General features: G+C 47.5%; 1 protein-coding gene across 3 annotated transcripts; it reads left to right on the top strand.

The window, feature by feature from the left end:
* The first annotated feature begins 1,483 nt into the window (after positions 1 to 1,483).
* pdlim2 (PDZ and LIM domain 2 (mystique)) lies at positions 1,484 to 15,211 on the top strand. 3 transcript variants are annotated; one of them, XM_043681154.2, is made up of 9 exons: positions 1,484 to 1,629; positions 8,151 to 8,302; positions 9,824 to 9,893; positions 10,658 to 10,809; positions 12,153 to 12,222; positions 12,550 to 12,707; positions 14,179 to 14,324; positions 14,513 to 14,609; positions 14,937 to 15,211. In XM_043681154.2, exons 2-9 carry the CDS (start codon positions 8,235 to 8,237, stop codon positions 15,103 to 15,105), a joined length of 930 nt encoding a protein of 309 aa, XP_043537089.2. In that variant the 5' UTR covers positions 1,484 to 1,629; positions 8,151 to 8,234; the 3' UTR covers positions 15,106 to 15,211. The 3 variants fall into 3 exon arrangements, with proteins under 3 accessions (XP_043537089.2, XP_043537088.2, XP_087840357.1); XM_043681153.2 differs by lacking the exon at positions 1,484 to 1,629 and adding an exon at positions 1,713 to 1,838; XM_087984231.1 differs by lacking the exon at positions 1,484 to 1,629 and adding an exon at positions 6,731 to 7,354.
* The last annotated feature ends 3,565 nt before the right edge of the window (positions 15,212 to 18,776 follow it).

Genomic DNA, 18,776 nt, shown 5'->3' with positions numbered 1-18,776 from the left:
GACCTCTCTTTCCTCAGTCCTCACATTTTGCCACTGAGGCTCAGTCTCAGTTTGTAGAGCTCCCCCTTGTCTTTCCACCGTTCTGGAGTCAACATGGAGTCCAGCCACTTCAGCTGAAGACCAGCCCCATCAGCGTTGTTAATGGCAGCTTCTGGTATATAGCCAATTCTGCTGTTGCCTGTTAGCCCTTGCCTCGAACCTCCTCTTGTTTCTTACATTGTCCCATTCCCATGATGGGCCACACCACTGTCCTTTTTGGAATTTCGTCTTCCATAAGGCCTTACACCTTATCACAGACCACCATTCCTGTGCCTCCTGGTCTTGAGGACATGTCCGCAGTCAGAAATGTTTATCTCTTCATGGATACAGCTTGACCTCCTGAGGATCTCCAATACTCTCTGTTTACAATTCTGACACATGTGTGGTTTCCTAATGTTTACTTTTAATTGGCTGCTGGAATGTGGGTGGAACTGGCAAAGCCACATTCATTGCCCCTCCCTAACTGCCTGAGGGCATCAGGAAGGAGTCAGGTACATTGTGTGGCATCGGAGCAAGGTGAGGCCCAGTTCTGTCCAAGTTCCCTTCATGCAACGCTGCTTTGGGAAACAGTTGGCCTTTCCAGCAATCTTATGAGAAAGCAATTCGTGCTTGATCAGGAGGGCTGTGGAATTTTAATTTTACAACCTAAGATCTGAATAAAAACCAAAAGAACCGCTCACACTGTGAATCAGGGACAAAAACAGAAGTCACCGTTCCTTCAGTGTCGCTTAGTTAAAATCTGCAATTCCCTCCCTGAGGAACATTGCAAATCTACCTCCAGCACATGGACTGCAGCGGTTCAAGAAAGCAGCTCACCCTACCTTCTCAAAGGGCAACTAGGGACCGGCAATAAATGCTGACCTGAGGTCTGAATTTGTTCAGCGTTTAGAAGGTGGGGACAAGTAGCACGGTGCACTGGGAGCTGCTCACGATTGGCTTTGAGCTGAGTTTAGCCCTCAGCACTCCCTGTTTCTCCACATTGAAAATGAACAAAACCTCTCCACAAACGGGGGACACTCAGAGGCTGCTGGAGAGGTTTCAGAAGGCCTTGGAACAGACTGAAGAAACTCCATCTACCTGCAGAACAGACTCAATGGGCTGAATAGCCGAACTGTGCTCCAAGATCTTGTGCAAGTAAATATTGAGAGAGAGAGCTGTGGGGAGTGAGTTGAGTAACAGAGACAGGGAAAGGGAAAGACAATGGAGGGATTTCATCACCAGAGCAAACATTTAAGAATTGTGGTATTTGAATTGGAAGAGGACTGAGGAATTGACTTCTGGTTTTTAGGAGATTAATGATGAAGCAACGTTTTGGGTTTTGTGAAAGTGTTCCACCTACAACAGGGCTCGGTCAGGAGCAAGCCGAGTGGCCGTCTGAACTCTACATGCTTCCGCCTCAACTCCCCTTGAATGGAGACACGCCTGAAATGGACGGCTATTTGACTGTGGACGGCAGCACAGTTCAACTGCGACTCACCCTGTTCCTGGTGGGAGCTGGGTTGATGGTTTGTGTCTCAACCTGAGTCAGTGAGTGATAGCTCTCTGAGAGCAGAGCCAGGAGATTTGGGAGGATCCGGATTTCTAATAAAGGTGAGCAGGCAGGAGCAGCGGGAGGGAGTGTGTGACAGAGGGAGGGATATGGAAGGGTGGAGCCGGAGGTTTAAGGGGCGGGCGCCCGTCTGGATAGTTTGCAGACGCGCAGCGAGATGTCTCGGACGGTGAAACTGTGTGGCCCCGGACCCTGGGGATTCCGTATTACCGGCGGCAGAGACTTTCACAAGAAAATCACCGTCTCCAAGGTGAGTGCCCGGGGACCTTGGGGGTGGATCGAAGCCTTTTGTGGGGTGGAATTAGGCTGAGTGAGGGGCACTCTGTTGGCTGGCTCTGCTGGAACGTCAGGTACAGTGCGACTTGGGCAGGGAGTCACGTTTGCTGCCTTTGCGTAGCGCCTAGTTCACTGCCTCTGCTCTGTGTGGCTCATGGTTGAAATCTCATGGCTAGTAGGAGAGCTCTAATTGTGGAAATGGGAATTGTTGGATTGGGATAAGGTGACTTACCAGCAATGCAATGTATGTGCTCCTGGCTGGAAGAGCTAGCTCAGTGTTTAATGTGGAGAAGGATATGGAAGATATAGACTGCAGGGAAATAGATGGTGACATGTTGAAAAATGTCCATATTACAGAGGAGAAAGTGTTGGATGTCTTGAAACGGGTAAAGGTGGATAAATCCCCATGACCTGACCAGGTGTACCCAAGAACTCTGTGGGAAGCTAGAGAAGTGATTGCTGGGCCTCTTGCTGAGATATTTGTATCATCGATAGTCACGGGTGAGGTGCCGGAAGACTGGAGGTTGGGTAATGTGGTGCCATTATTCAAGAGAAGTGGTAAGGACAAACCAGGGAACTATAGACCAGTGAGCCTGACCTCAGTGGTGAGCAAGTTGTTGGAGGGAATCCTGAGGGACAGGATGTACATGTATTTGGAAAGGCAAGGACTGATTAGGGATAGTCAACATGGCTTTGTGTGTGGGAAATCATGTCTCACAAACTTGATTGAGTTTTTTGAAGAAGTAACAAAGAGGATTGATGAGGGCAGAGTGGTAGATGTGATCTATATGGACTTCAGTAAGGTGTTCGACAAGGTTCCCCATGGGAGACTGGTTAGTAAGGCCAGACCTCATTGAATATGGGGAGAACCAGCCATTTGAATACAGAACTGGCTCAAAGGTAGAAGACAGAGGGTGGTGGTAGAGGGTTGTTTTTCAGACTGGAAGCCAGTGACCAGTGGAGTTCCACAAGGTCGGTACTGGGTTCACTACTTTGCGTCATTTATATAAATGATTTGGATTTAAACACAGGAAGTATAGTTAGTAAGTTTGCACATAACACCAAAATTGGAGGTGTAGTGGACAGCGAAGAAGGTTACCTCAGACTACAACAGGATCTTGACCAGATGGGCCAATGGGCTGAGAAGTGGCAGATGGAGTTTAATTCAGATAAATTCAAGGTGCTGCATTTTGGGAAAGCAAATCAGAGCAGGACTTATACGCTAAATGGTGAGGTCCTGGGGAGTGTTGCTGAACAAAAAGACTTTGGAGTCGCAGCTAGATAGGATAGTGAAGAGGTGTTTGATATGCTTTCCTTTATTGGTCAGAGCATTGAGTACAGAGTTGGGAGGTCATGTTGCGGCTGTACAGGACATTGGTTTGACCACTTTTGCAATATTGAGTGCAATTCTGGTCTCCTTCCTATCGGAAAGATGTTGTGAAACTTGAAAGGGTTTAGAAAAGATTTACAAGGATGTTGCCAGGGTTGGAGGATTTCAGCTACAGGGAGAGGCTGAACAGGCTGGGGCTGTTTTCCCAGGAGCATCAGAGGCTGAGGGGTGACCTTATAGAAGTTTACAAAATCATGAGGGGCATGGGTATGATAAATAGACAAGGTCTTTTCCCTGGGGTCAGGAAATCCAGAACTAGAGGGCATAGGTTTAGGGTGAGAGGGGAAAGATATAAAAGAGACCTAAGGGGCAACTTTTTCACACAGAGGGAGGTACATGTATGGAATGAAGCTGCCAGAGGAAGTGGTGGAGGCTGGTACAATTTCAACTTTTAAAAGGATGAGTCTGTGAATAGGAAGGGTTTGGAGGGATGTGGGCTGGGTCCTGGCAGGTGGGACTAGATTGAGTTGGGATATCTGGTCAGCATGGCTGAGTTAGACCGAAGGGTCAGTTTCCGTTCTGTACATCTCTGTGACTCTGACTCACTCACCCCCCTCAGCACTTTAGATTTCAGTTCTCCAATTTCTAGATGTTCCTCTGGTCCTCCCATTCACTCTGTCGTCTCTTCACCCCCACCGGTGAGGCATTGTCTTTTTATCCCCACACTCATTTATCCATGGTCTCTGTCTCCCTTTCCTACATTCCCACCCTTAATGACAGGCACCATGTCTCTCACCTGCATTGAAGAGGTCAGAGACTTGGAATACCACAGTGAATAACTCCCCAAAGCCTGCTCATCATCTGTAAGGCACAAGTCTGGAGTATGATGGATTACACCCTACTTGCCTGGACGGATGCAACTCCATCAACACTTGGGAAGCTCGACATCATCCAGGACAAAACAGCCTGCTTGCGTAGCACCACATCCACAAGCATTCACTCCCTCCACCACCAGTGCTCAGTAGCAGCAGTGTGCACTATCTACAAGATGCACTGCAGAAATTCATCAAAGATCCTCAGGCAGCACCTTCCAAACCCAAGACCACTTCCAATCAGAAGGACAAGGGCAGCAGATACATGGAACACCAACACCTGCAAGTTCCCCTCCAAGTCACTCACCATTCTGACTTGGAAATACATCACCATTCCTTCAGTGTCTCTTAGTTAAAATCCTGGAATTCCCTCCCTTAGGGCATTGTGGGTCTACCTCCAGCACATGGACTGCAGTGGTTCAAGAAGACAGCTCAGCACCACCTTCTGAAGAGCAAGTAGGGACAGGCAGTCAATGCTGGCCCAGCCAGTGATATCCACCATTCACATTTAAAACAAAAGAGATAAATGGGGTTGGACATGATTGAGGGACATCAGAATGATAGCTTTGGCATTGAACTGCAGAGTCAGAGAGTACAGATACACACTGAGAGAAAGCAGCTCAAGCCTTGGGGCCTATGTGGAATAAGTCAATAGAAATGATTTCTGAACAGCCTTGAACATTCTTGCCCAGTCCCATGTTAAATACTGTTCCATCCTGTCCCTCTGTCGTTCCCTGTGCTGAAAGGTTTCTTCATATTTTCCTTTCTGTTTTCAGGGAGGAAGCTTGATTCTGTTTCCTAAATCATGAACCAACAGGAACAGTACTCCCTGGCCCCTACCTCTCTGATGCAGTGAATGGCCAACATTAACCCTTGTTCTGAGAGGCTTCTCATAATCATATTTCACTAGAGCCTCATTGAGGCTTTGTCCATATTCACTATCCCTTCCTGTCCACATGAGTTCTCCCTGTGTCACTGAATGCTCAGTGTTGGAGTTGGTCAGCTGGATATTTGGGTTTTGGCAGTCAGTAGAGGTCAGTGTCGTGGCCCATCCTGTTTTGGTTGCAGGATGGTACATCTCGGCCCACTAAATTGGGAGTGTATGGGTGCTCACTCAGTCTTTCCAATGTCTGATATTGAGGTTGAGCTGGACTTTGTGACAATGACGTGCTGCTTGCGAATGAGCAGTTTTCTGGGGTTTCTTGCTGTACTATGTCTCCTTCCTCTTTCCTGTTTATACGTTCTCTCCAATTTCCAAATCAGCTCGACATTAAATATCGCACTCTAAATTTTCCCTTATTGCCGATTGGTAGTCAAAGTGGTTAGTCTGTCACCGCTCAGTTCTTCAACCTTTTCCCTCCTCTGTAGCTCCAAACGAGGAAATTTGGTGGGAGCTTTGTTGAAGGCTGCCTCCCTGTCTCATCCTCCCGTCCCCGGCGATGTCTAGTCCTGTCCTGACCAAACACTAAATAATCCATTCATTTATCAGCTCATACTGTCAGAAAAGGTACAAGGCATTTGACACAAAGTAAAGCTTCCTCAACACTGTCCCATCAAACATTGCCAGGATTGGGGCAGCAAAAGGTTAGATTCAGAATAAAGCTCCCCCGACACTGTCCCCTGTCAAACGCTCCCTGGATGTGGGCATCCCTCCTAAAGCTGATTGGGAGGGCAGTTGAAAATTAACCACACAATGCAGAGGTGACAAAGATAGAAGCTTTGCCTCCCTCAAGGATGTGAATGGGTCTGTCAGTTCTTGCAGCAGTCTGATGCTTTGCTGACAGTGGAACTTAACATCAGGTTTTCAGTGTCGCTGTGACCCCTAGTGAGGGTGATGGTGGGGTGTTGGGAGGAGAAGGTGCATTAAGACCAATGTTATTGATTGGGGAGCAGCATTTTAGTGTCAGTGTTTAAGATGAGATTGTCAGCTTTCCTTCTCTGGGCAGACACTACAAAAGTAGCTGTGTGTAAAGGAAAGCATGACTGACACTGGCTGGACCTCATCTGGAGAGAGATGCTCCATCGAAGGAAGCAGACACTTGAGATATCAGAAGGGATTCCCTCAAATGGAGCTGGAAATGAGGAATTACACAGACGTGGAGGGCTGGGGAAACTAGCCGGAGTCCGGGGGATTGGGAAGGATGAGGAGAGATTTAATTCCGAGTTCTCAGGTCAGGATGTTTCAAGCAGGGTTGGAGCTGAATGCTGTGCTGTGCACGTTGCCCCATTTGTGGTATCAGCTGAGCCCTCGTATTGCTGCCCTGCACTCACTGAAGCCAGTTTCTGAGACACGTCAGCTGCCAGTGTTTATTTTTAAGTCATTCCCAGAAAATGGGTGTAACTAGCAGAGCGGCATTCATTAACCCCCTCCCTGCATTAGCCCTGAGGGTATCAGGAGTCAGTTGTCTGGGACTGTATGGGGATTGCTGTCACGTGTTCACAGCAGGTGGAGTTCACCAACCAGCAGTGTTTTAACAGCAGTTCCATTGGTTGACAGTCACTGCATGTTCATTTGCTCATGTACTGGGATGTGGTTAATACTTGGGGCGTTGAGATGATGAGCTCAGAGCCAGATTCCATCAGAACCCTCGATACCATTGACCTTTTGAGAGCATTTTAATCCTTCCGCTTCCAACCCTCTTCTCTCTCTCTCTTCCTGTCTGCCTGCTTCTCTGTTTTTGTCACTTCTTCTCTCTTTCTGCTATCCCTCCATCTGCTTCTCTGTCCTGTCTCTGTTTTCACGTTTTCTTTTGAAACTCTCTCACTTTTTCCCTCCCTTGTTCTTTCTCTCTGCCTCCTTGCTATCTTTGTGTCCTTTTGCCGTCCACCTCTCTGTCTGGTCAGTCGAGTACTCTTGGCGATTGAGATCTTGTTCCACCCTTTGTTAAAATGTGGAAACTGAGCTCTTTTGCTGTAGGACGTTGGAATGGTTTCTGGGTTCCACCCAATCTGAACAATTGTCACCTTGTCCTTATTCTGGCTCCTCAGTTTTGCTGTATATATTCCCACACCTTGTTTCCCTATCAATGGCAGTAAAGAGCCAGTATAATTTTGAACTGGGGTTGAAACAAAACCTTGCCTGTTTTGCCCTTTGATACTGTCTCCGCATCGATATTTGTTCACATTTCTCAACTGTCTTACCGTTGTCTGGTTGTGAGCCAGTTTGGATTCTGACTCCTACTGGCTGCCTTTACATCTAATATTTTGGCAAGCCCGTGCGGTTAAGTGGCACATGAGTGGGGCCTCATGCTGGTCTATATCCTGTCTCTGCAGTGCTGCTGAAACCAGGTTTGTTTCAACACTTTCCTGCTGGCCTACCTGTGATTGTCACCCAACACAGATCGCAGCTCTGGCCAAGCGTACTACTGTCCCTTCACCATAAAGATCTCTGGTCCTCTGTCACAATCACACTGTGCCCTGCCCCACATCATGAGGCAACCTGTGTCCATATGCTGTTTGCTGGACAATATCCAGCTTGTATTGATGAGGGGAAAGTTACACAGACTCCACACAGAGCCAGGCAACGAGCATTTGAGACGGAATCTACTCTTAAACTTCCCTTTCACATTCAGTGGCATTACTGTCACGGAATTCCCTACCGTTAACCTCCTGGGGTTTACCATTGACCAGAAACTGGACTGGACTAACTATACCTGAGCAGGTCAGAGGATCAGAATACTACAGTGAATAACTCAAGTCCTGACCATGCAAAGGCTGTCCACAATCTTCAATGGACGAGTCAGGAGTGTGATGGAGTACTCTCCACTGGCCTGGATGGGTGCAACTCTGACAGTGATGATGTATTTATCTAATTCTCTTTTGAAAGTTTTTGTTTCAGCTGTTTCCATCACTGTTCCTTTTAGGCAGCATGCCTGGGATCACAGCAGCTTCCTCTGCAAAACGAAAACAAATTTACCTGCGTCTCAATCTCTTGTCTACGCCCTACAGCCCTGCTCCTCATGCCAATTATCCGGTGTCCATAATTCACCGATCCAGCTGGCACTGGGCACCAGAAGTAAAGAGACAAACAGAACTCTTTTTTTTTTAGATTATGAACCCCTCTCTTTACCTTCTCTACTCATAGGTCACTAGTGGGAGCAAAGCAGACTTAGTGGATCTCCGGCTGGGAGACCTGATCACGAGCATCAATGGGACTGAAACCTCTGACATGCTCAACATGGAGGCTCAGAACCGGATCAGAATGTGTGAAGGGGATCTCATCCTCGACATTGAGAGGTGTGTGGCTGTGAGAGATGCAGAAGTTTGGGGACGCGGTCTGAAATGCCGAACTGTGGAAAATTTCAGATGAACAACACCAGTGTACAGGCTGCTGCCTGCCACTGAGTGAGGCAAGTCGTCAGCTATGTCTGTCGATCAATCCTGTGTTGACTGTGGCTGAGGATCCACTTGGAGGAGAGGTAGGTGAGGGATACTCTGGTGGTCATCTCTCCCTCAGTCTGACTCTGCGCATGGACATGGAGTATGTTCCAGTACCTCTGCTAATGCAGGGACTAAAGGAGAGGACAGGTTTTCTCAGTTCCAGGCTGGAGAGGAACCAGGTTGGGCTCAGTGTAATTTGGGTAAACCGTGTCTGTAACTACAACAAATGGAGCAGGAATCGGGCAATGTTTCAGCGACTTTATGACCTGCCCTTCCTTCTGTCCCATTCAGAGGCTTCGGGGGTACGAGACCTGTTAGTGTCTGTACGTGTGTTTGTGTGTCTGTTGAACTCTTCCTCTTCACCCACCCTTTCTAAATTCCCACTGACCTGATTGGCTATAACTGGGGCTGCTGCTTTAAAAGCCAGTCTGCTCCCTTTCTCCCAGTGCCTTCCTTCAGGGTTTGGGGGAAATGGGTAACGGGGTGGAATAGGCCAGAGGGGGAGATGGTTCAAGCTGATGAGGGAGGAGAATATAGACCTTAGGGAATGGGTTGAGATGAAAGGGGTGAAGGGTTCTGGGAGACTAAGAGGGAGTTGGGTCGGGAGGGTAATGTACACTGAGATGGTCTCGGAGTATTCCTCAGTTGGTACCTACGAGAAATGGTGGTAAATGCTGTCTGGCCCTATTGCATGTGGGTTAATGTGAGAGGGTCTGTCCCAGTGATTTTTGCCCAAACAGGGTAATGACGAGCAGGCCTGTTGTATCATACCCAAGTCTCGGTGTTTTCCATATTCCAGATCCAAGAGTCGGACTGCTGTCCATTTTACCCATCACTTCCTGAATCACTGGAACCTGGTCTGTCAGGTGGACATCCGGCCAGTCTGAGTCCACCCGGTCACAGTGGGACATTCTGGACGAGAATAGGACTCCTCTTCCCTGGAAGGGGAGGAGTGGGGCAGTGATGTGAATCTGGGGCCTCACTATCACTCGGGTTTACCTCTCACTGAAATTCTCAAACAGCAGCTTTCAGGATTTGAGCATGTGTTTCCATAGGTTTGTTTCGTCCATTAATGAACTCAATACTTATTCTATGTTCTCTCATCCATTTGTTCATGTATGTTATTACAGACCTTGAGCAGATGGGACATAAACCCAGGCCTCCTGGTCCAGAGCAAGAGTTGTTACCACTACCCCACAACAGCACCTTACTGTAGCACTGATAGATTTGAGTGAGATGGGGGTAATTGCAGATTTGAAATCAATGTCTTGTGTAGGGAAGTTTAACTACAACGGCTTGGCCTTCCTAATGATGGAAGTAATTTGATTTTCAATGCTGTGATGTCTCATTGTGGCTTTTTTTTTTTGTTTGTTGAAGGCCAGAGGCAGGTTCCCCTGGACCCCTTGATGGATCTCCCACAAACACTTTCCTTGCACAGAGATTCGAGGTGAGTATTGGTTGCAGGGTACAGAGGGGGTTCCAGTCTGCTTCAGCCTTGCTCCACAGTACTGCCAAATCACTTCCATTGCACAGAGTACCACACTGGTTCACTGTCTGCATTTACTCTGCCTCCAGGTTCCTCTAGATTCATATGCACTGTGTTTGGGCTGCACAAACTTAAGATGGTAACATTGTGTCTCTCCCTGTCTCTGTCCAGGTATTTCTGAATCTACTTGTATAGGGGTTGTACAGGTGGGACATGAACCACAGCCTGCTGGCTCAGAGGCAGGGATGGTACCAAGCAGCATAAACACCTTTACCTCTCTCTGTTCATCTACCTCTCAGGAATCTCGGAACATTCTGACAGTACTGACCTGGGATTGACCCCAAACCTTCAGCTGGAACATCAGGAGCAGGAAGAGGTTATGTGGCCTGTGGGGTTTTCTCTTCATTCAGCAAGATCATTACTGAGCCACCTCCGTCCCCCTTCCCAATCTATCCCCATACCAGTACATTCAGAGAATCCAAATATCACCTCAGTAATACTGGATTGCCACATTATCAGAGGGGAGGTATGGTGGGAGTACCACACTGCCAGAGGAAGGCTGCTGTGAGCAAGTTGATTGATATTGCCTACATTTTAAAAGGGAGTGTGTTGCTCATTGACTGTTAGACTATCATAATGCAGATGTTGAATTAAGGCTTGGGAGGAAATTCTCACGTTTTGAGAAATTGGACTAATTTTCCCTTTTCCTCTTTGCTCTCTCCAAGAGTGTCCTACACACGGACAAGGATGAGAATAAGAACCTTGTCGAGAGAAAGTGGAGTGCAAGCAACAGTCCACGATCCCCAAACCTCACATCTGTCCGATCCCTCTCTCCTGCACCTGATCAGAAATCCATCTCTCCCAATACTAACATGAGGTGAGTCCACTTCTGCATGGCCAATCTCTGTCACTGTTCTGAGTCAGTTGAAACCTTTGGAGGGGAATTCTATTTGAACATGTCTGTCTCCTCTGGGTAAGGTGTTTGTCCTTTGTCTTGTACAACGTCATCTTTTCTGCTGCTGTCAAGAAAACCGAGAACAATATGCATTATTTACTGCTCTCTGATTCTCCTGCTCCTTGGATGCTGCCTGACCTGCTGCGCTTTTCCAGCACCACATTTTTCAACTCTGGTCTCCAGCATCTGCAGTCCTCACTTTCTCCTCCCTGCTCTCTTCATCTGCCAACTTCAACGATCTCTGCACATAAACATCCAGTCCCTATATTCCTTCATAAAATAGGGGGTACAATTCTATTGTCTTTCACTGGTTTTCTGACCAAAGTGCACCACCTCATGCTTCTCTGCATTGAACCTTGACAGTGGATAACATGCAGACAGGATAGTGAAGAGGCATTTGATGTGTTTACTTTATTGGTCAGTGCATGGAATATAGGAGTTGGGAGGTCGTGTTATGGCTGTACAGAACATTGGTTAGGGCAGTTTCGGAACACTGCATGCAATTCTGTTCTCCCTGCTAATTGAAGGATGTTGTGAAACTTGAAAGAGTTCAGAAAAGATTTGTGAGGATGTTGGCCAGGATTGGTGCATTTGAGCTGCACCGAGAGGCTGGATAGGCTGGAGCTGTTTTCCCTGGAACGTCACAGGCAGAGGGGTGACCTTATCGAGATTTATAAAATAATTCGGGGAATGGATAGGGTAAACGGACAACGTCTTTTCCCTGGAGTGGGGGGAGTCCAGAATTAGATGGCACAGGTTTAGGTGAGAGGGGAAAGATTTAAAAGGGACCTAAGGAACAACTTTTTCACACAGAGGATGGTGCATGTATGGAATGAGCTGCCAGAGGAAGTGTTGGAGGCTAATACAATTACAACATTTAAAAGGCATCTGGACAGGTATATGAATAGGAAGGGTTAGAGAGATATGGGTGAAGTGCTGACCGCTGGGACTAGATTAATTTAGGATATCTGGTTGACATGGACAAGTTAGACCCAAGTATATCTCTATGACTATAACCTCATCTGCCACCTATCTGCCCACTCCAACAACTTGACAATGATCTTCTTGAGTTCTACACAGTCCTCAAAGTTAATAATTCTTCAAAGTGCATGTCATCTTCCAACTTTGAAATTGTCCCCTATACATCAAGATCCACGTCATTAATATATATCAGGAAAACAAGGATCCAAATACCCTTCAATATTTCAGTATCTGCAATGGTGCGAATGGTGCTGAACATGGATTGAATTCTCATTTGATTCCAGGACTGTATCCCCAGCTTGGAGCTCAGAAGAGAAGGAGGAGACAGCATTTCGGGGAAATATGGTGCCGAAGGTGAGTGATCCCAGGACCCTGGATGTGCAGAACTGCTGAGAGAGAGAGAGAGACAGAGACTATGTATGTCAGTGGGGGTAACCCTGGATCTCTGTGACTCCTGTTGAGTCTCAGGATGTCTTGCTGGTGCTCAGACACTGAAAACAGTGAGGAAGGATGATTTAACGTGGACACAAGCAATTTTGTGAGCATCAAGGCCCAAATGTATGGAGGATATCTCTTTGTTCCCAGTCTCCTGGTGAGGGGCAAAAGGCCTTTCTCCTCTTGCCCTCAGTCGGTTTGATGCTTTGGTGTCTTGATCCTTGCTGCTTCTGATTGCTTTTTCAGGGATTCCAAGCAGGGATTCAGGTCCGCAGGAGCCTCTCTCCTGTCTCCAGTTCCTACTCTGTGCCCAGAGTGAGCCACTCCACAGACTCGAGTCCCTCGGAGGTAAGGCATAGGACTGAAAGATCACACTCTCCCAGCTCTGCCGCTCTGAGCAACAGGTACGTGCCAATGTGTCCGCAGCATGCCACACACCATTAACATAAGGACTAGCTTTTCAATAGCACCTTTCACTACCTCAGGAGATTGTACAACCAGAGAAAGACTTTTCGCAGTTGATGAGTGATGTGAAAGGGGCCGGTTCAGATAGTATTCTGGGGGGCAGGCTGCGACGAGCAGAGTACGGCAAGATATCACAGGCAATATTCCCTCTCCCATCAGAGACTTGGGCCCTTCATTTTCGGATTTGCGTTTTTGGAAAGCTGACTTCCTCCTTGGTGTTTGCTCATCTGCCTCAATGTGGTGAACATCAAACTTTAACCGTTTGTGTTCCTGTGAAGGGTCTTTTGACCTAAGTGTTAGAATCCAAGAGGGGGCCATTCAGCTCATCAGGTCTTCACTGGCTCTCCAAATGAGCATCATGACACTGTGCAATTCTGCTGCTTTTTCCCCATTTGCCTGCACACTATTTCTATCCAAGTAACCATCTAATGCCCCCCCCCCGAATGCTTCAACTGAATCTGCCTTCACCACATTTCCAGCCTGTGCACTCCAGACCCTAACTACTTGCTGTGTGAACAAGTTTTTTTTCTCACATCACCCTTGCTTTGTTTGCACATAGCATTAAATCTATGTCCCTCTTGTTCTTGTTCCTTTTACCAGTGTGAATACTTTCTCCTGATCTACTCTGTCCAGCCTGCTTGTGATTTTCAAAATCCTCTCTTAAATCTCTCAGCCACCTCCTCTCTAAGAAGAACACCCCAATTTCCTTCAACATCACTGAAGTTTCTCATTCCTGGAACCATTCTTGTAAATTGCATCTACACTCACTCTCTCGTCTGCTCACTTTGTTCCTATAATGTGGTGTCTACAACTACTCACAGTACTTCAGCTGAGGTATTACTATTAAATGGGAGACAGTGAGGACTGCAGATGCTGGAGATCAGAGTCGAGAGTGTGTTGCTGGAAAAGCACAGCAGGTCAGGCAGCATCCGAGGAGCAGGAGAATCGATGTTTCGGGCTGGAGCCCTTCATCAGGAATTGAGGGCTCTGGCCCGAAAAGTCGATTTTCCTGCTCCTGTGATGCTGCCTGACCAGCTGTGCTCTTTTACTATTAAATGCACTGTAGCAAAGCAGTTTGCAAATATTGATTCAAACTTTTAATCCCATTACTCCTGAACCTGCAGCTATTTGTGTGCTGCTTGATCCAAAGAGGTTTAACAGACGGCCTGGGTGGGTGGTGGTGAGGTGGGTGCTGCTGGGCGGGGGGTGGTGAGGTGGGTGCTGCCCGGGTAGGTGGGTGTTGAGGTGGGTGCTGTCTGGGTGGGTGCTGCCCGGGTAGGTGGGCAGTGAGGTGGGTGCTGCCCGGGTGGGTGGGCGGTGAAGTGGGTACTGGGGCAGGTGGTGAGATAGTTATTAAAATGGGTTTTGACTGATTTTTGGCCACATCCCCATTTGTCCCACTGCCCCCAGGGTCCCAGATCGGCGTTCCTCAAATCATATCGACAAAGACTCGGAGGTTTATAAGATGATCCAGGAGAACCGAGCTGCAAAGGAACCTCCTCGACAATCCAATCGTTTCCGTCAGCTTCAGGAGGCACTGGATGCAGACCAGGACGGTGAGGAGGGGCAGAGCTGGCTGGTGGAGGTGGGAGATTTTGAGATGTTAGGAGGATGGTGTGGAAGAGACAGAGAGAGGCTACAGGAGCAGGGGAGCATATGACGGATGGTGGAGCTGGGGAGGGAGGAAAGTTGTTCGCTGGGTGTGACAAAGTCTCCTTTTCTCCTTCGCCTCTACCCTGACCAGGAGCAGTAGTTCAGTTCCCGGGAAGATTCTCTCCCTCCGCCCCAAACACACCAGTGCCCAAATATCGTGTGTGTGAGAAATGTGGATCAAGCATTACGTGAGTATTGTCCAGCTTGGCTCAAGGGATTGTAATTAGCCAAAGGTGGAAGGGGCAAGAGGAGGTGGGTGCGCAAAAAACAAAGCTACACGGGAACAGCAAGAAACCCACGCTGCCTGTTCTAGATCCAGTTCAATAACACATCAGCAATGGTTCCTGGATCCCAGACTAAACCACTCTGTCTTCGCAGCCTGGGATCAATCCATTTGACTTGTATGGGATGAGCCAGGGAAGGTGTCCCACTTTTCCTGACCTGCTGTAGGGGTGTGTGACTGGAGGGACAGCAGTTTAAGATTCTGTCATTGTGTCATTTCTATCGTGTCACAGGACGGAGGTGGTGAAGATTCGAGACGGCTGTTACCGGCACCAGCAGTGCTACGCCTGCACTGACTGTGGCCTGAACCTCAGCATGAGAGGCCATTTCTGGTTTCAAGATCAGATGTACTGTGAGAAACATGCTCAGAAACGGTTCCAGGAAGCAGAGGGGAGCTCATGAGCTGGTCAGATGCAAGACTGACCTCTGAAACCCTCCAGACAGCCAGTGTGGATCCCCTTTGTCAAATACCTGCTTATTTGATTGATTTAATAAAGGAATGATGGCATTTTGTGGATTAATCTTTGACCCCAGCCGAACAACAAAACAAAGATTGCAGGTTTTCTGAATCTTTGACCTGGATTTGTTTGGGGCTCTTTAGATTAGCCATTGTGAAGTAATTCTTCCCTCGCAGAATGTGAACAGTGTCACCTTTTTTATTTAAAAGGGAAATGTACGTTCACTTGGGCCTTTCATGATTGTAGCACCTCTTCAAATTGCAGGCACTGCTGTCACTGAGGAGAGACAGCAGTCACGGTCGCACAGCAAGATCCCACAGACAACACTGCAATAGCATCCAGATAATCTGCACTCAGCCTTTAATTCCCCTATTCTGCCCATTGCCACTGGGAGGTTAATTTATATGCCTGAGGCAGGTGGTACGTTTTTGTGTCCTTTCCAGAAATGTGGCAGGACAACATTCCTGTGATATTATACTGGGAGGGTCAGTCTAGGTCAGCTATTAGAGCTTCTAGACTGGGTCTTTAGACACAGGGTGCTTGGAGCAGTCTGACAGGACCATTCCCTGAGCTTTGGCACCTCACCATGATACAGGGCCCATATTTATGAGCTTAGATCTGCTTTATTACAAAGTGTAATTGGAAATCGTGTCTCTGAGAAAAAGAGTTAAATACCTTGGTCTGAGTCTTTTCAAACACACCCCAACTCTGTGTTTCATTCTCCAAAATGAATCCAGCAATCTTATCTGAGGAAAGACTCACTGGTTACAGACTCAACAATGGTGAGGGTTAGAAAAATACAGTGGGGAGCAGGCCATTCTGTCCCCTGAATCTGTACCACCATTCAGTAAGATCATGGCTAATCTTTGGTCCACATCCACGTTTTCCATCTGATGTCTTTTTGTGCTCCACATTCTGTCAATCTCAATATACTCTGTGACCCTGCACAACTTTGGTGTCAGAATTCGGAAGGCTCCCTATCACTGTTGGGATTTCTCTTCATCTTCATCTGCAGTGATTGTCCCTCTCAGCCTGAGACCCTGCCTCCCTGTTCTCGATTTCCCTGTAATCTCTCACTGCCTCTCTCTCAAGAGCTTACTGTATCATGCCTCCTTCAGGGATATGTATCTCTGAGACTGTCATCTTCTAAACTGCAGAAAGCACAGGCCCAATGTACTACCCCCTCATCCCCGGGATGGCACTGGCTAAATCTGCCCTAAATTACTCACTGTGATAGTTTCTACGTGAGCTATTCGACTGCAGTCCTGCGCCTCCCAGTGGCTGGGCATTGATAGCAGCCAGTGCCATATGCTGGCCCCTATCAGCCTCTGCTGGCACATCTTGGGACTGCAGGGCACTGTTTTCTTCCTCACACGTGACACATGCGTGTCACAGGCTGGGCCTAGCATTTGTTGCTCATCCCTAATTGTTACTTAAGAAGGTGGGGGTGAGCTGCCTTCTTGAACCGCTGCAGTCCATGTGCTGTAGGTTGACCGACCCACAGTGCCCTTCAGGAGGGAATTTTGGGATTTTGACCCAGTTGACAACAGTAATCCTAATGTTGTGCCATGAACATCCACCATCTCCATGGCCACATGAATCCCAGTATGATCACATCATGGGGTTTTTGAAGTTGGATTTCTGTTATAGGAGAAGCTTGTGCTCAGGATCTGATATTGGGGCCTGTCCTCTAATATCTACACACAAAACAAAAACACTGGTTATATGGTTCCTGATTGAGAGGTGCTGAGGGTGTTTGTACCTGCTTCCTTCTCTGTACCTTCAAGTGCTGTTTACACCCTTCCCACTTTGAATGTGTCTCAGAAACTCTGCTCCTGCAAGCACTCACATCCGACTCATTACCTATGAGCAGGTTCAGAGGAGAAGGAAGCTAGAAACTAAGCGCAAAAGAGACAGCGCTTCGAAAGTTTGTGATTTCAAATAAAACAGTTGGACTATAACCTGGTGTCGTCTGACTTCTGACTACAACTATGGCTCATGAGAGTCAGACTGAGCACAAGTTTCATTTCTCTTTCTCTCTCACACTCATTCTCTCACTCACTCACACTCTCTCTCGCACACACACACAGTCTCTCACACTGTCTTCACACACTCATGATGTGGAGGTGCCGGTGTTGGACTGGGATGGACAAAGTTAAAAATCTCACAACACCAGGTTACAGTCCAACAGGTTCATTTTGAAGTCCTGGTCAGGCAACTCCCAGACGAAAGAGCAGCACTCTGAAAGCTTGTACTTCCAGACACACCTACTGGCCTATAACCTGGTGTTGTGTGATCTTTAACTTCACACACACATTCAGTCTCTGGCACACGCGCACACACTCACTCTCCCAAACTCATGCACACCCTCACACTCGCTTCCACTCTCTCGCTCTGTCTCAGAATTTACTACCCCATCCCTGTTTTATTTCTCACTCTGGCCATCAAATGCTTGATTGCAGTGATGATTGTAATTCTCACATTGAGAGAGGTGACAGTTCTATTTTGCCCTTTCCCATCCTCAGCATAGTCTGGGTACAAACATGCAGCAATCCCAATCCCATAAACAAGGTGACAAAGAGGAAATACCAACAATAGAGCAAATGCTCAGTGACTGGAGTAAGAGCTGAGTCACCTGTATCAAGGATTCATTGTTGAGTTTCATCCAATTATAGAGCAGGTATAAAGAGACTGAGTGCTTGAATGATGAAGTGTTTGTGGCTAAATTGCCAGAGCCCATTGTCTGCTGCAGATGGTGTCATCAACTGAGATTAGCTCTATTGTCTTTTGGAGCAGGTTTCACATTCCACACGGTTCTGTCAGGTGAGCTGTCGTAACATCCTGTTTCTGAATGAAGAGGGTGACAGCACAGGACAGCCTGCCTGAAACCTGCACAGTAAGTGAAGAATACACGGCAAGTTCTCCAGGCCATTGTGTCTCAAGGTCAGTACACCTGTGAAAGCACGTGACCCAAGGGTCTCAAGATCTGAGTTGCCTTCTCAGAAAGTCGCCAGATTACAGAAAGCATGACACCCGATTGGATGTTGGTCACTCTGTGTAACCTCCTGGTTCACCAGGTCACTAGGTGCTCAAGGCATGGAATTTTTATGTACAATAGTGAGTTGCAATAAATGTCTGTTGGAATCTTCAAAACCATGATATCCACACTCAGATTCTGATGCTACAAATGAGAATATGAGCATTGCATCAGATACGACCACATGATGGAAGCAAACTTGCATCAAAGGTGACTGTCAAACGTTGATTGCTCCTTTGCTGAAAAGTGTGGTATTGGAAAAGCACAGCAGGTCAGCAGCATCTGAGTAGCAGGAGCATCGATGTTTCGGGCATAAGCCCTTCTTCAGGAATGAGGCTTGTTTCCCTGAATGCACAATCCATTCCAGACATTAAGATTCAAATACCCCCTCCAGGTTCGAACCAAACATTTCAGGACTGGAACCTTCACACTAACATCCCTTGCACTGGTGTATTCTATTTCCTAATTTCTCTGAACTAACTCCTTTTCGAGATTAGATTAGATTCCCAACAGTATGGAAACAGGCCTTTCGGCCCAACAAGTCCACACCGACCCTCCGAAGAGTGACCCACCCAGAA

This window comes from Chiloscyllium plagiosum, unplaced genomic scaffold (assembly GCF_037043375.1).
Source record: "Chiloscyllium plagiosum isolate Xiang-an unplaced genomic scaffold, Cpla_swu_hap1 HiC_scaffold_48, whole genome shotgun sequence".
In the NCBI taxonomy this organism is placed as follows: Eukaryota; Metazoa; Chordata; class Chondrichthyes; order Orectolobiformes; family Hemiscylliidae; genus Chiloscyllium; species Chiloscyllium plagiosum.
This window is presented reverse-complemented; position numbering and strand designations above follow the sequence as displayed.

Bases quoted from the DNA above. Each gene is read 5' to 3' on its own strand.
- pdlim2 (XM_043681153.2), top strand. From the start codon at position 1,746: ATGTCTCGGACGGTGAAACTGTGTGGCCCCGGACCCTGGGGATTCCGT. The intron at 12,223-12,549 runs GTGAGTGATCCC...TTGCTTTTTCAG, and splicing joins GGGGAAATATGGTGCCGAAG to GGATTCCAAGCAGGGATTCA. The intron at 14,325-14,512 runs GTGAGGAGGGGC...TACCCTGACCAG, and splicing joins ACTGGATGCAGACCAGGACG to GAGCAGTAGTTCAGTTCCCG.